Genomic DNA, 13,196 nt, shown 5'->3' with positions numbered 1-13,196 from the left:
CATTTATTCATACTCCCTCTTTTATTCAGTCTTTTGAAATCTATTCACCAAGCCCATCTCTGAGCCTCCTTTTTTTTTTTTTTTTAAAGAGAGGAAATGGTAGTCAATACAGGCCTCCAAGAAATTACACAAAAGTGTGAATGGTCATGAAAGCTGGTTGTGTAAAAGAAAGTGTTAAGTTAATAGGTGCTTTGGGTCCATCTGTAATTTCCTCATATAATACCCCTCCCTACTTATGTGAGGCAAGGTCTTCTTCAGAAAAGAGACAATGATAGAGACTTTCATCAATGAAAAAGCCACAAAGTCTGACATGGTGAGGTTGGACCCAGGTGCAGAGAAGAGACCAGACAAGGAATCAGTGGTTAAGGATAAACATAATACTTTACTAAGAAACAGTAGCTGCAGGATCACAGTACACTTGAAAAAAACAACAACCACTAAGTCTCAAACTCACTCAGGAAATGAACACACACGGTAAGCAATTCAAGCTTCTGCAAAGAGAAATCGAAAACACACCTCTTTTAAAGTGAAAATCATAATGAGTAATGGAACACATCTGAGTGTCATAATCGTCTCTAGGGTGGTCTCTCTGCCGCCCTCTGGTGACAGGTGGAACCATGACACAGAGGATGAGTTTTCAGAGCTGTTGCGTGAGCAATAGGGATAGAAGAATATAATTTCACTGTCTGAATACTACAGGAGTTTACCACATAACATGCATACAGTATTGATTGTCTGTATAGATACAGAAAAAAAGAAAATTGCATATGATCTTTTATTGCAGACAGAAAAAAAACACCCATGGCATTGTGCATTATCTCCATCACTCAAAGCCCAAGACGAGAGACCCAACAGAATAACATGTGACAACAGCAAATGGAGTGAGCCCAATGTCTATATCATAGGATTATCATGCTATAAAGGAAGTTGTTATACCTAAAATAAGGGAAGAACTCAGTATATCCCTGATTCAAGTCAAAAAGTAAAGATTATATTGGTACACATGACAGACCAGAGTAGTTGAACAAGTTTCTACACCGGAAACACCTAGGACAAAGTAACAGAACAGATCATCTGAAAGGTGAAGACTTCAAATATTTTCTATTTATTGGCTATATGCTTAAACTGTTACATAAGTCTTACAGATGAATACAAATACTGTTTTAGACTGTTTCCATCTCATCTAAACTTTGACTGTTTCTATCTCATAGTTGCATTGTAAATCCTAGCCCTTGATGACTTTGAGTCTGAACTGACTTTCACCTAAAGCCCCGCTTACCGTTCTATGGATTAGTCTACAACACTCCATTTAAGCCTTGCTTTTCCCAGGTGTAAAACCCATTTCAAATTGAGGGCAAAAGCAAAATGACCTTGTTAGGCTGTTATTCATGTCAAAATGAATAATGCAGATATTGCTTTAGATACCCTAGTGTACAATACCTGCTCTGGATTTTTCTGGTCACTACGTTACGTAAAAAGTCATCATAAGAGTATTCAGAAAATATTGTAACCAAAGCAAGTAGGTAGCATCTCAATTGTCATGATATGTATGTAGGTAGATAAAATTACAAATCCACAACTAAATGCATACAATTCCTTCATATAATGGTTGTTCATCTTAATCCAGTGGTCACCAACCTTTCCTGAGTCAAGATCACTTTCGCAGTCAAAAAGCAGCGATCTACGCTCAGATTTCTTTTTAAACATGACTTAACATTTTTTACGTTAACCTAATAAAAACAGTTCTGTAGGAATGAGGTTTGTGCAGTAGGCCTAATACAGTGAACTGCCAATATTGTCCTTCTCAGACCATACAGTGGCTTGCGAAAGTATTCACCCCCCCCTTGGCATTTTTCCTATTTTGTTTCCTTACAACCTGGAATTAAAATAGATTTTTTGGGGGTTTGTATCATTTGATTTACACAACATGCCTACTACTTTGAAGATGCAAAATATTTTTGGTGAAACAAACAAGAAATAAGATAAGAAACCAGAAAACACGAGTGTGCATAACTATCCCCCCCCCCCCCCCCCCCAAAGTCAATAATTTGCAGAGCCACCTTTTGCAGCAACTACAGCGGCAAGTCTCACATCTGCTCGAGGCAAAACTGCTCCAGCTCATTCAAGTTGGATGGGTTCCACTGATTCTCAATTGGATTGAGGTCTGGGCTTTGACTAGGCCATTCCAAGACATTTAAATGTTTCCCCTTAAAAAATTAGAGTGTTGCTTTAGCAGTAGGCTTAGGGTCATTGTCCTGCTGGAAGGTGAACCTCCGTCTCAGTCTCAAATCTCTGGAAGAGTGAAACAGGTTTCCCTCAAGAATTTCCCCGTATTTAGCGCCATCCATCATTCCTTCAATTCTTACCAGTTTCCCAGTCCCTGCCGATGAAAAACATCCCCACAGCATGATGCTGCCACCACCATGCTTCACTTTGGGGATGCTGTTCTCGGGGTGATGAGAGGTGTTGGGTTTGTGCCAGACATAGCGTTTTCCTTGATGGCCAAAAAGCTACATTTTAGTCTCATCTGACCAGAGTACCTTCTACATGTTTGGGGAGTCTCCCACATGCCTTTTGGTGAACACCAAAGTGTTTGCTTTTTTTTCTTTAAGCAATGGCTTTTTTCTGGCCACTCTTCCATTAAGCCCGGCTTATCGTTGGTCTCTTTGTTGCCTCCCTCATTAATTCCCTCCTTGCCTGGTCCGTGAGTTTGGTGGGTGGCCCTCTCTTGGCAGGTTTGTTGTGGTGCCATATTCTTTCCATTTTTTAATAATGGATTTAATAGTGCTCTGTGGGATGTTCAAAGTTTCTGATATTTTTTTATAACCCAACCCTGATCTGTACTTCTCCACAACTTTGTCCCTGACCTGTTTGGAGAGCTCCTTGGTCTTCATGGTGCCGCTTGCTTGGCGGTGCGCCTTGCTTAGTGGTGTTGCAGACTCTGGGGCCTTTCAGAAAAGTTGTATATATACTGAGATTATGTGACAGATCATGTGACACTTAAATAAAGTCCACCTGTGTGCAATCTCACTAATTACGTGACTTCTGAAGGTAATTGGTTGCACCGGATCTTATTTAGGGGCTTCATAGCAAAGAGGGTGAATACATATGCACGCACAACTTTCTATTTTTTTATTTATTTTTTAAACAAGTTATTTTTTTCATTTAATTTCCCCAACTTGGAATATTTTGTATATGTCCATTACATGAAATCGGGAAACCGTCTTCCACCTGATGGCAAAAGTCGAGTCACACTGCATCTGCCTCATGCACAAACTCATGATGTTCCTATGACCAGAGAAAGTGAAATATTCCTTGATATTAAAATAGACATGATGAGATGCAAATAATAATAAAAACACAGGCTATCGATACACTTGGTACTCATTCATTGCAGCTGCATTGAGAATGGAAGCAGGGAGAAGCGTCTTTTATGTTTTGTAATAGCGTTGAATAAAAACAGTGTTGACAGTGCTGAATACAAACTTGGACATGAACTCACTTATAAAAACATCAGCTATTTGCTGTGTTATTTGACAGTCTCTCTATGGTCATTGTTTTAAAATATATGAAATCTCATGTAGGCTAGTATAAAACTTTACTGGGGCTGGGGTCCTGGAAGCTGTAGGCACATGATTTGAGCTATCCGATTGGTCAGTCAGTAGGCACACTTGATTTAGCCACAGATCTCACGGTCCACAGGGTAGGCGGAGTTAGTCTTTTCAGACAAATGAAATGGTTAAAAATGGGAACACTTCTCCTTCCCGGTGCACAGGGCTTCTGAATCAAGTGCACCTACTGTACCACCAACAGCACAAATAATAAAATAAGGAGCGGAAGCCTTTGTCATAGCCTTTATCGTTGGCTTTTCAGTTAGGTGATCGACTATGAATGCATCGATCGACCGGTTGGTGACCACTGTCTTAAACTATACTGTATTCGATTATATACAGTATATTCAATTATATATATAACAAATTATCTTACATAAAATGTGTGCCTACTATGATGGGAGATGATTACTTTCTACTGGTGAATGCATCATGTCCTACAACAGTTCTGTTTAATGTTGATCAACCCATCTTTGTTTTGTCATTATCTCTCACAGACGTTACAGTTTAACATACAGGAAAGTTCAAAAGGTCCAGAAATAGATGGCATGCCTGTCATTATAAATAGTATGGCTACAGATCCACCAACAAGTTGACATAAAAGACAAGATTAGCTGAAGAAATCTCTCCCACCTTAAAAGGATCAAACCCGAGGAGTTAGCTCCATCCATCCTCTTCTACTCTTCTCCATCCCCTACGGGCTCCCTCTCCTCAGCTACAGCCTCTACTGGGGCTTCCCTGGCTTCTTCCTTCACTGTGGGGCCTTCCTCCTCCCTCCCCAACTCTCTCTCTAGCTCCTCCACCAAGTCCAGTTCCTCAAAGGAGGAGCCGCTGCCCACTGACTCGCTGGAGCCCCTGTCCCCGTGCCCCTTTTCACTTGGCTCCCTGTGCTCTCCACCCTGCCCCTGTTCGACCCCGTCCCCCTGGTCCCTGTGGGGCAGAGAGGTGGCGGAGGACGGGGCCAGAGACGTCTCTGTGTTCTTTGACTGCGCCTGGCTGCTCAGCTTGCTGCTGACATCACTGTGGGACTCTGCACCTGCAACCATAGGAAGAGAGGTGTCAGGTGAAACAGCGAATAGATGTCAGTTCAAAACTAACCCTCTACAGAGCCAGAACTTACAAGAATTGTAATTGTGGAGACGTCATGAACAAAAGTGTAAGAGCTGTATTCAATCTGTATGGCTGAAGCATTACAGATTGTGTGATAGAAATGTAAAAGTCATTTCCAATTAACCCATACAGTGAACGCAGTCTCCGCTAACACAGGAACATTGCCTATACATTTCAATCACACTGGAACGCTGAACTTCCGTGATACGGATTGAATAGAGTCCACATTCATTAACTGTTGTGTTTTGTGTCTTCCTACTTATTGTAATTGAAGACAAGTACACAAGAGGGACAAAGAGTAAAAGAGAGAGTGAGAGAAAGGCTAGAGAGGGAGAATGTTAAGGAGAAAGAGAGAGCAGACAGAGGCACAGAGTTGGCATCCTGACAAGGTACTCTCCTTAATCTATCTGGTTGGGATTTTTCCAGCTTCAAACTCATGAATTACTTCAACAACTTTACAAAAAGGGAAACAGACAAAAGATACAATTTGGGTAAGCAAGCTACAGTACAAGTACAAATTTTACCCTGTAAATTGAGACAAGCTGACTACATATATTCCCACATCACTCAACAGCTCATAAAGAAGTTGACTAGCTCCATTACACACAGAGACTTCATTGGTGTCAATGCCAGATCTGCCATTGTTGTCATTTTTAAGAGAGGCTGAGAAAATTGAGGCAGTTTGAACGTGGGCAGCAACAAGCGACAATAACATTGTTCTCACTCACATCCTTCCAGTTGGATAGTTTTTTAAACGAATGAGTGTATGCAAGACCGCATTACAGATTTAATCTCCTAAGAAGGCTAGAGGATCTTAGTGGGTGGGGGAATATTTGATATGCTGCCGTGCTTCTGTACTCTACCCCTGTTCTGTGCATGGATATATAGTGTGTGTGTGTGTGTGTGTGTGTGTGTGTGTGTGTGTGTGTGTGTGTGTGTGTGTGTGTGTGTGTGTGTGTGTGTGTGTGTGTGTGTGTGTGGCGTGTGTGCGTGAGTGCGTGAGTGCGTGAGTGCGTGAGTGCGTGAGTGCGTGAGTGCGTGAGTGTTGGGCCAGTTCCTTTATTCATAAACCCAGTCACTGAGATGTACTCCTCTTCTGGAATTTAAGGTGAGTAACTCATAGTAATAGGTTATTTTGTATGGGTCATTACAGAGAATTCTACTTCTCTCCCGAATCCTATTAAGCAATGATGAGGCTGATATTATTGGTCATAAAGACAAAGGCCCATTCCTACACAGCCAACTACACAGCAGTATAAGTCAGTCACATGATATATAATGATAGCATCCTGCTTGGTTGCTCATTTAGTATTTCTCCAACTCACTCCTTTACCAGAGGGGAAATGTTTGTGGTTTCTGCTGTCTGGTCCAGGAAATAAAGAATATGTGCACTCATCACCAGGATGGACTATTAGCGTAATGCTTCAGAGATTTCCTCCATATAACATGATGAACTGGCCCATGACGCTTTCAGAGTAATTAAGATGTGCCAAACGCTGAGCCTGATTAGCCTATGATTGCTAGTCCTTTCTGATGGAGGAATATCCACCAGTGTCTTATCATAATATCCTCCTCAGTTTGTCATGATCCAAGACATATTGGATTGGTTTGTGTGAATGTGTGCATTTGCGTGTGTGTGGTGTAGTTATAACGGCCCTGGAATGAAGATGAATGAATAATCTTAATCTCTTTCATGGAGAGAAGCTAGCATGACCTCTGTCATCTCCCTGTCTGTATCGTTTTGGGGCCCGGAGAAATTCATTCCTGCCCATTGTGACTGCAATTAGCACTGTCATCTCAATTAGGCCCCAGCTCTGTGGTCATTGTGCAGAAATGGACAAGCTGAAAATAGGCACACAAATGAGACCTTTTCAGCATTGATTAATGTAAGAAAGAGACAAAGAAAGCAGTCTACAGGACACCAGTCAGTCACCTCTATCATGTGATCTCATTATGTAAACCCATGAATCCAAGGCATGTGCATCATCCTATTGTGAAAGGTGTGTGATGTAGGAGAGCATCCCAGGTTATATATAGGCTACTGCTTTCACATAGGATTTACATATTTAGCCTGTAAAAAAAAGTGGGCAATGTTTATATGATCCTCTTACAACAGGCCCATTTTTACCATAATACACCTATATACCTCCTGTTTGCATGCCGGGGAGGTGTGGTAGTAGTGGTGTGCAGATGTGGGTGGGCTCTATTTTAATAAATCCATTGAATATACACCATCAAAACGAAATCAATTACTTATTTGTTTAGGCAGATCCTAAGAAACATAAGCCTAATAAAATGTATTTTCATACGAATAGCATTTTTTGTTTGTTTAATTAGGTCTATGTTATGGGTCTGTGCTGCCAGTAAAGCCCCAGCCCCAGTAAAGTTTAGAGCATAGTGCGTGCCAATGCCGCCTCAGCATTATGGCTGCCTTTCATACTAAGCCATAGGCAGCACTTAACCTACATGATTACTAGGTCGTTAGGCGGACATAAAAATGTCAGCTTTGATATCGGCGATACCTTTCAGATATAAGAAAAAGGCGGGAAAAAGTTAGCTGTATGGTAAAGTTGGCGGAAAAACGTCTTGGTATGAAAGAAATAGTCACCTACATTGATGAACCAGCAAAAGGTTTTCTCTTTGTATGGAATCATCTTCCAACAGCCTTGGAGAAGTTAATTCATTAAGGAACAATGGAGGATTCATCTCCTGTCAGTGTCCCAGGAGGGTAACGGGACACCCTGGTCCAGTCTCTCCTCTCCCCTGCTGGGTTCACACCCCAAACAAACCCCATCTACACATCACACTGAGTTATGGACCATCTTATCACAGGGGACCACAGTGCAATAAACACACATGGTCTCTGAGCCCCTCACACAAGTCCCACGTCCTTCAGATCTGTCCATCTCTCACCAAGCTCATTATCAGGTCCAGTGTATCTGAGCCTGTCTGTAATATGCAGAGAGACCATGTCTATATGAGAGGTGTTCTGACTCTGGGGTTATTTATGGCATATTAATAAGCTGACAAACATCCCATTTACCAGCCAGCAAGTCCATACACAGCAAACCCATCATTTCTAAAAAGGTCATATTGGGCAGTGATATTCATTATGCCTGAGTTTTTCTATGAAAGGGGTAATCCTAAACCTTCTCAATGAGAGGGAGAAGATGAGGATAAGTGGGTCCATGGAGGTATTATATATGTGTTGTATTTGACCATTCTCAGGCTGTAGTACTGGTGAATGGCAGGTAGAGTGGTTATGTTCTACCAGTTGCTGAACTAAGAAATAATTGGTCTATTTAGTATACCCCCCAGGAAGACCCTTCCGACAAAACTTGACTACTTTCACCCACAAACACCTGGAAATAAGTCATGACAAAGCTCTCAAATTGAAGCAGACCATGCTTTGGAAAGTGTTTCAGATAACATTTACCTATATTAGTTGCTAAATTAGGCCAACTGTGATTATTAGCTACGGAATCAAGGTCTTGTTCTTAAAATGGTTTCAGATCGAAGAGAGAAGAGAGGAAAAGAGAGGAGAAGAAACAAGAGGAGAAGGGGGTTTTAAAGAGTAACTTTCATGATTCTGGTTGTCATTTTGACAGTTTTCTAGCTCTTTTTGCAACCTAGCGGTTCAACTCAACATTGAAATCGTGATGTTGAGGCACTTTGAGAAGGTGCCTCCATGTCCTCTCAAGGGAGGGGTTCGGCATGAAATACACCCCCTTCTAGATGTGCTGGTTAGTACCACCTCCAAGCTTACTATAACAACAGGTGACAGCACGCCTTATTTGGCAATGGTCTTGGTAAGTGGAGTTTGTCAATATGTGACCGACCGGCTCAAATCGGTCTTAGGTAGCAAAATGAGAAAGTAATTCTGTTTTGAAAGTTGATAAACTTGTAAACTCACTTTTGAGAAAATGGCCTTTGAATGTTTTGATACCTAGTGAAGAGTTCTTCTTTGTCTACACCCATTCAGCATCGTTCACATCCTCTTAAACTTCAGCCCCACCCATCTCGTTCCGCTCTCGGCGCGTTCAGAGCGCACACTTGACGCTCTGGCCGATGATTTGTTTACCTCTGGATAACATGAAAACAGCCTAACCAGCTCTGCTGGCAACAATTTCATTACGCTTTTTTGCCAACATTTACTGACACCGGCCATATTCAATGAGTGTAGTGTGTTTGTAAATTCATCAGATATTCTTCGCTCTGGCATACTCAGACTGAATTTACGAATGCACCCGAAATGGTTACTTGCATAGTGGAGTCTTTTGTTAAGACATGTATCTAGCTAGCTAGGTAAAATTTTTTACCTAGCTAGGTAAACAATGTGTAAGATCACACACGTCACGTAACGTTAGCTAGCAAGCCAGCCAGCTAACGTTAGCTAGTTAAACAACAATGAGCATAGTGCCAAATCATGTCGTTACTAACCTGCATGAATCTGCTGGGAACTAGCCAACCAGGTTCAATGTTAGCTAGCTAACATTAGGCTCTAACTAGCCAAGCAAACGGCTCTGGGATACGAATAATAACATCATACACGTAACGTTAGCTAGGGAGCCAGCCAGCTAAAGTTAGCTAGCTAACAGTACACTTTAGCTTAAGACATGTAGCTAGCTAGCTAGGTAAACAATGAACCTAGCTCGGTAAACAACGTGTAAGATCATACAAGTCACGCAACGTTAGCTAGTTAAAGAACAATGAACATTGTGCCAACTCAAGACGTTACTACGACTCGCATGAATCTGCTAGTAGTGGTAGCTAACCAACCGGGTCCAATGTTAGCTAGCTAACATTAGGCTCTAACGAGCAAAGCAAACGGCTCTGAGATACGAATAATAACATCATACACGTAACGTTAGATAGCGAGCCAGTCAGCTAACGTCAGCTAGCTAGCTAAAAAAATCCAGAAAAACGCATGTAAAAAATGTTATAAATTGATTTGCATTTTAACCTGTTAGGGCTAGGGGGCAGTATTTGCACGGCTGGATAATCCTACCCAGTAACTAGAATGTGCATATACTTATTATATATGGATAGAAAACACTCTAAAGTTTCTAAAACTGTTTGAATGGTGTCTGTGAGTATAACAGAACTCATTTGGCAGGCAAAACCCTGAGACATTTTCTGACAGGAAGTGGATACCTGACGTGTTGTATTACCTTTAAACCTATGCCATTGAAAAACACAGGGACTGAGGAATATTTTGGCACTTCCTATTGCTTCCACTAGATGTCACCAGCCTTTACAAAGTGTTTTGAGTCTTCTGGAGGGAGATCTGACCGAACAAGAGCCATGGAACGATGATGGCCCATTAGACACCTGGCGCGCGAGTTCATGTTGGGTACCCTCGTTCCAATACGTTATAAAAGAGAATGCATTCGTCCACCTTGAATATTATTCATGTTCTGGTTAAAAAAGGCCCTAATGATTTATGCTATACAACGTTTGACATGTTTGAACGAACGGAAATATATTTTTTCCCCTCGTTCATGAAGTGAAGTCCGGCGGGCTTAGATCATGTGCTAACAAGACGGAGATTTTTGGACATAAATGATGAGCTTTTTTGAACAAAACTACATTCGTTATGGACCTGTGATACCTGGAAGTGACATCTGATGAAGAGAATCAAAGGTAATGGATTATTTACATAGTATTTTCGATTTTAGATCTCCCCAACATGACGGCTTGTCTGTATCGCAACGCGTATTTTTCTGGGCGCAGTGCTCAGATTATTGCAAAGTGTGATTTCCCAGTAAGGTTATTTTTAAATCTGGCAAGTTGATTGCGTTCAAGAGATGTAAATCTATAATTCTTTAAATGACAATATAATATTTTACCAATGTTTTCTAATTTTAATTATTTAATTTGTGTTGCTGACTTGACTGCCGGTTATTGGAGGGAAACGATTTCCTCAACATCAATGCCATAGTAAAACGCTGTTTTTGGATATAAATATGAACTTGATAGAACTAAAAATGCATGCATTGTCTAACATAATGTCCTAGGAGTGTCATCTGATGGAGATTGTAAAAGGTTAGTGCATCATTTTAGCTGGTTTTATGGTTTTGGTGACCCTGTCTTTGAATTGACAAAACATTACACACAACTCTTGTAAATGTACTGTCCTAACATACTCTAAATTTATGCTTTCGCCGTAAAACCTTTTTGAAATCGTAAAACGTGGTTAGATTAAGGAGATGTTTATCTTTCAAAGGGTGTAAAATAGTTGTATGTTTGAAAAATGTGAATTTTGACATTTATTTGGATTCAAATTTGCCGCTCTTGAAATGCACCTGCTGTTGATGGAGTGCACCACGGGTGGGACGCTTGCGTCCCACCTAGCCCATAGAGGTTAATGAGGGAAATAAGTATTTGACCCCCTCTCAATCAGAAAGATTTCTGGCTACCAGGTGTCTTTTATTCAGGTAACGAGCTGAGATTAGGAGCACACTCTTAAAGGGAGTGCTCCTAATCTCAGTTTGTTACCTGTATAAAAGACACCTGTCCACAGAAGCAATCAATCAATCAGATTCCAAACTCTCCACTATGGCCAAGACCAAAGAGCTCTCCAAGGATGTCAGGGACAAGATTGTAGACCTACACAAGGCTGGAATGGGCTACAAGACCATCGCCAAGCAGCTTGGTGAGAAGGTGACAACAGTTGGTGCGATTATTCGCAAATGGAATAAACACAAAAGAACTGTCAATCTCCCTCGGCCTAGGGCTCCATGCAAGATCTCACCTCGTGGAGTTGCAATGATCATGAGAACGGTGAGGAATCAGCCCAGAACTACACGGGAGGATCTTGTCAATGATCTCAAGGCAGCTGGGACCATAGTCACCAAGAAAACAATTTGTAACACACTATGCCGTGAAGGACTGAAATCCTGCAGCACCCGCAAGGTCCCCCTGTTCAAGAAAGCACATATACATGCCCGTCTGAAGTTTGCCAATGAACACCTGAATGATTCAGAGGACAACTGGGTGAAAGTGTTGTGGTCAGATGAGACCAAAATTGAGCTCTTTGGCATCAACTCAACTCGCCGTGATGGGAGGAGGAGGAATGCTGCCTATGACCCCAAGAACCCCATCCCCACCATCAAACAGAGGTGGAAACATTATGCTTTGGGGGTGTTTTTCTGCTAATGGTACAGGACAACTTCACCGCATCAAAGGGACGATGGACGGGGCCATGTACCATCAAATCTTGGGTGAGAACCTCCTTCCCTCAGCCAGGGCATTGAAAATGGGTTGTGGATGGGTATTCCAGCATGACAATGACCCAAAACACACGGCCAAGGCAACATAGGAGTGGCTCAAGAAGAAGCACATTAAGGTCCTGGAGTGGCTTAGCCAGTCTCCAGACCTTAATCCCATAGAAAATCTGTGGAGGGAGCTGAAGGTTCGAGTTGCCAAACGCCAACCTCGAAACCTTAATGACTTGGAGAAGATCTGCAAAGAGGAGTGGGACAAAATCCCTCCTGAGATGTGTGCAAACCTGGTGGCCAACTACAAGAAACGTCTGAACTCTGTGATTGCCAACAAGGGTTTTGCCACCAAGTACTAAGTCATGTTTTGCAGAGGGGTCAAATACTTATTTCCCTCATTAAAATGCAAATCATTTTATAACATTTTTGACATGCGTTTTTCTGGATTTTTTTGTTGTTATTCTGTCTCTCACTGTTCAAATAAACCTACCATTAAAATTATAGACTGATCATTTCTTTGTCAGTGGGCAAACGTACAAAATCAGCAGGGGATCAAATACTTTTTCCCCCTCACTGTAGCTAGACTATCTTACCCGTATACATCATCATGCACGATGGACATGTCTCCCTGTCACGGATGCCATGCCATGGTTGCCCTTAGTTTGAAGATGTAGTCCATAGACAGGTGTTTTCGCCATCTCTTTAGCTATCACACTATAATTCCACTGGATTTCAAAACTTGATCCTCCAGAAAGTGGAGATCAACATGTATGCAGCTCCACTACATGATACACATTTTTTTTTAAGTCACGTTCGACAGGATTACCAACACAGACTGACCAGCTCAAATAGACAGAAGCCCTCTATATGGAAGACCAATCTGAACTCCTCTCTCGGCATGTCCAGCCCACTCATTATCTCAGCCAATCATGGCTGGTGGGAAAGTTGCTGACCAACTAGGCTCGTAATTTAACAATTGTATTCTTATTTACAGATGGCATACAAGTTTGTTATTAAGGCACATGAAAGTTCACATGTTCCAGAAGGAATTTCTGCCAAAAAACACTTTTTGATTAAAAAAAAAAGAGTTTACATTCAAATGGCTCTCCTGTGAAGTAGTGACCCACGACATACGCCTAGTTTCTTGAAACGAGTCACATATATTTTGCATGATGCTTCCTTGACTCGACTACTGACATTACACAAAATTATAAAGGCAATAAGGCACATTAACGCATATGACCAAATTCAACGT

The 13,196-nt window shown here is 41.6% G+C and overlaps 1 protein-coding gene across 1 annotated transcript in view; it reads right to left on the bottom strand.

Annotated features, from left to right (window-relative positions):
* Positions 1 to 362: 362 nt before the first annotated feature.
* LOC106583187 (testis-expressed protein 264 homolog) overlaps positions 363 to 13,196 on the bottom strand; it is a 159,127-nt gene continuing 146,293 nt past the window's right edge. The window contains exon 4 of the mRNA XM_014167091.3: positions 363 to 4,647. Coding sequence (XP_014022566.3) covers positions 4,289 to 4,647 — 359 coding nt within the window. The 3' untranslated portion in view covers positions 363 to 4,288. The remainder of the gene's footprint in view (positions 4,648 to 13,196) is intronic.

This window comes from Salmo salar, chromosome 22 (assembly GCF_965601325.2).
Source record: "Salmo salar chromosome 22, fSalSal1, whole genome shotgun sequence".
NCBI lineage: Eukaryota > Metazoa > Chordata > Actinopteri > Salmoniformes > Salmonidae > Salmo > Salmo salar.
Note: the sequence above shows the minus strand (reverse complement) of the source record. Positions and strands in the feature narration are given on the sequence as shown.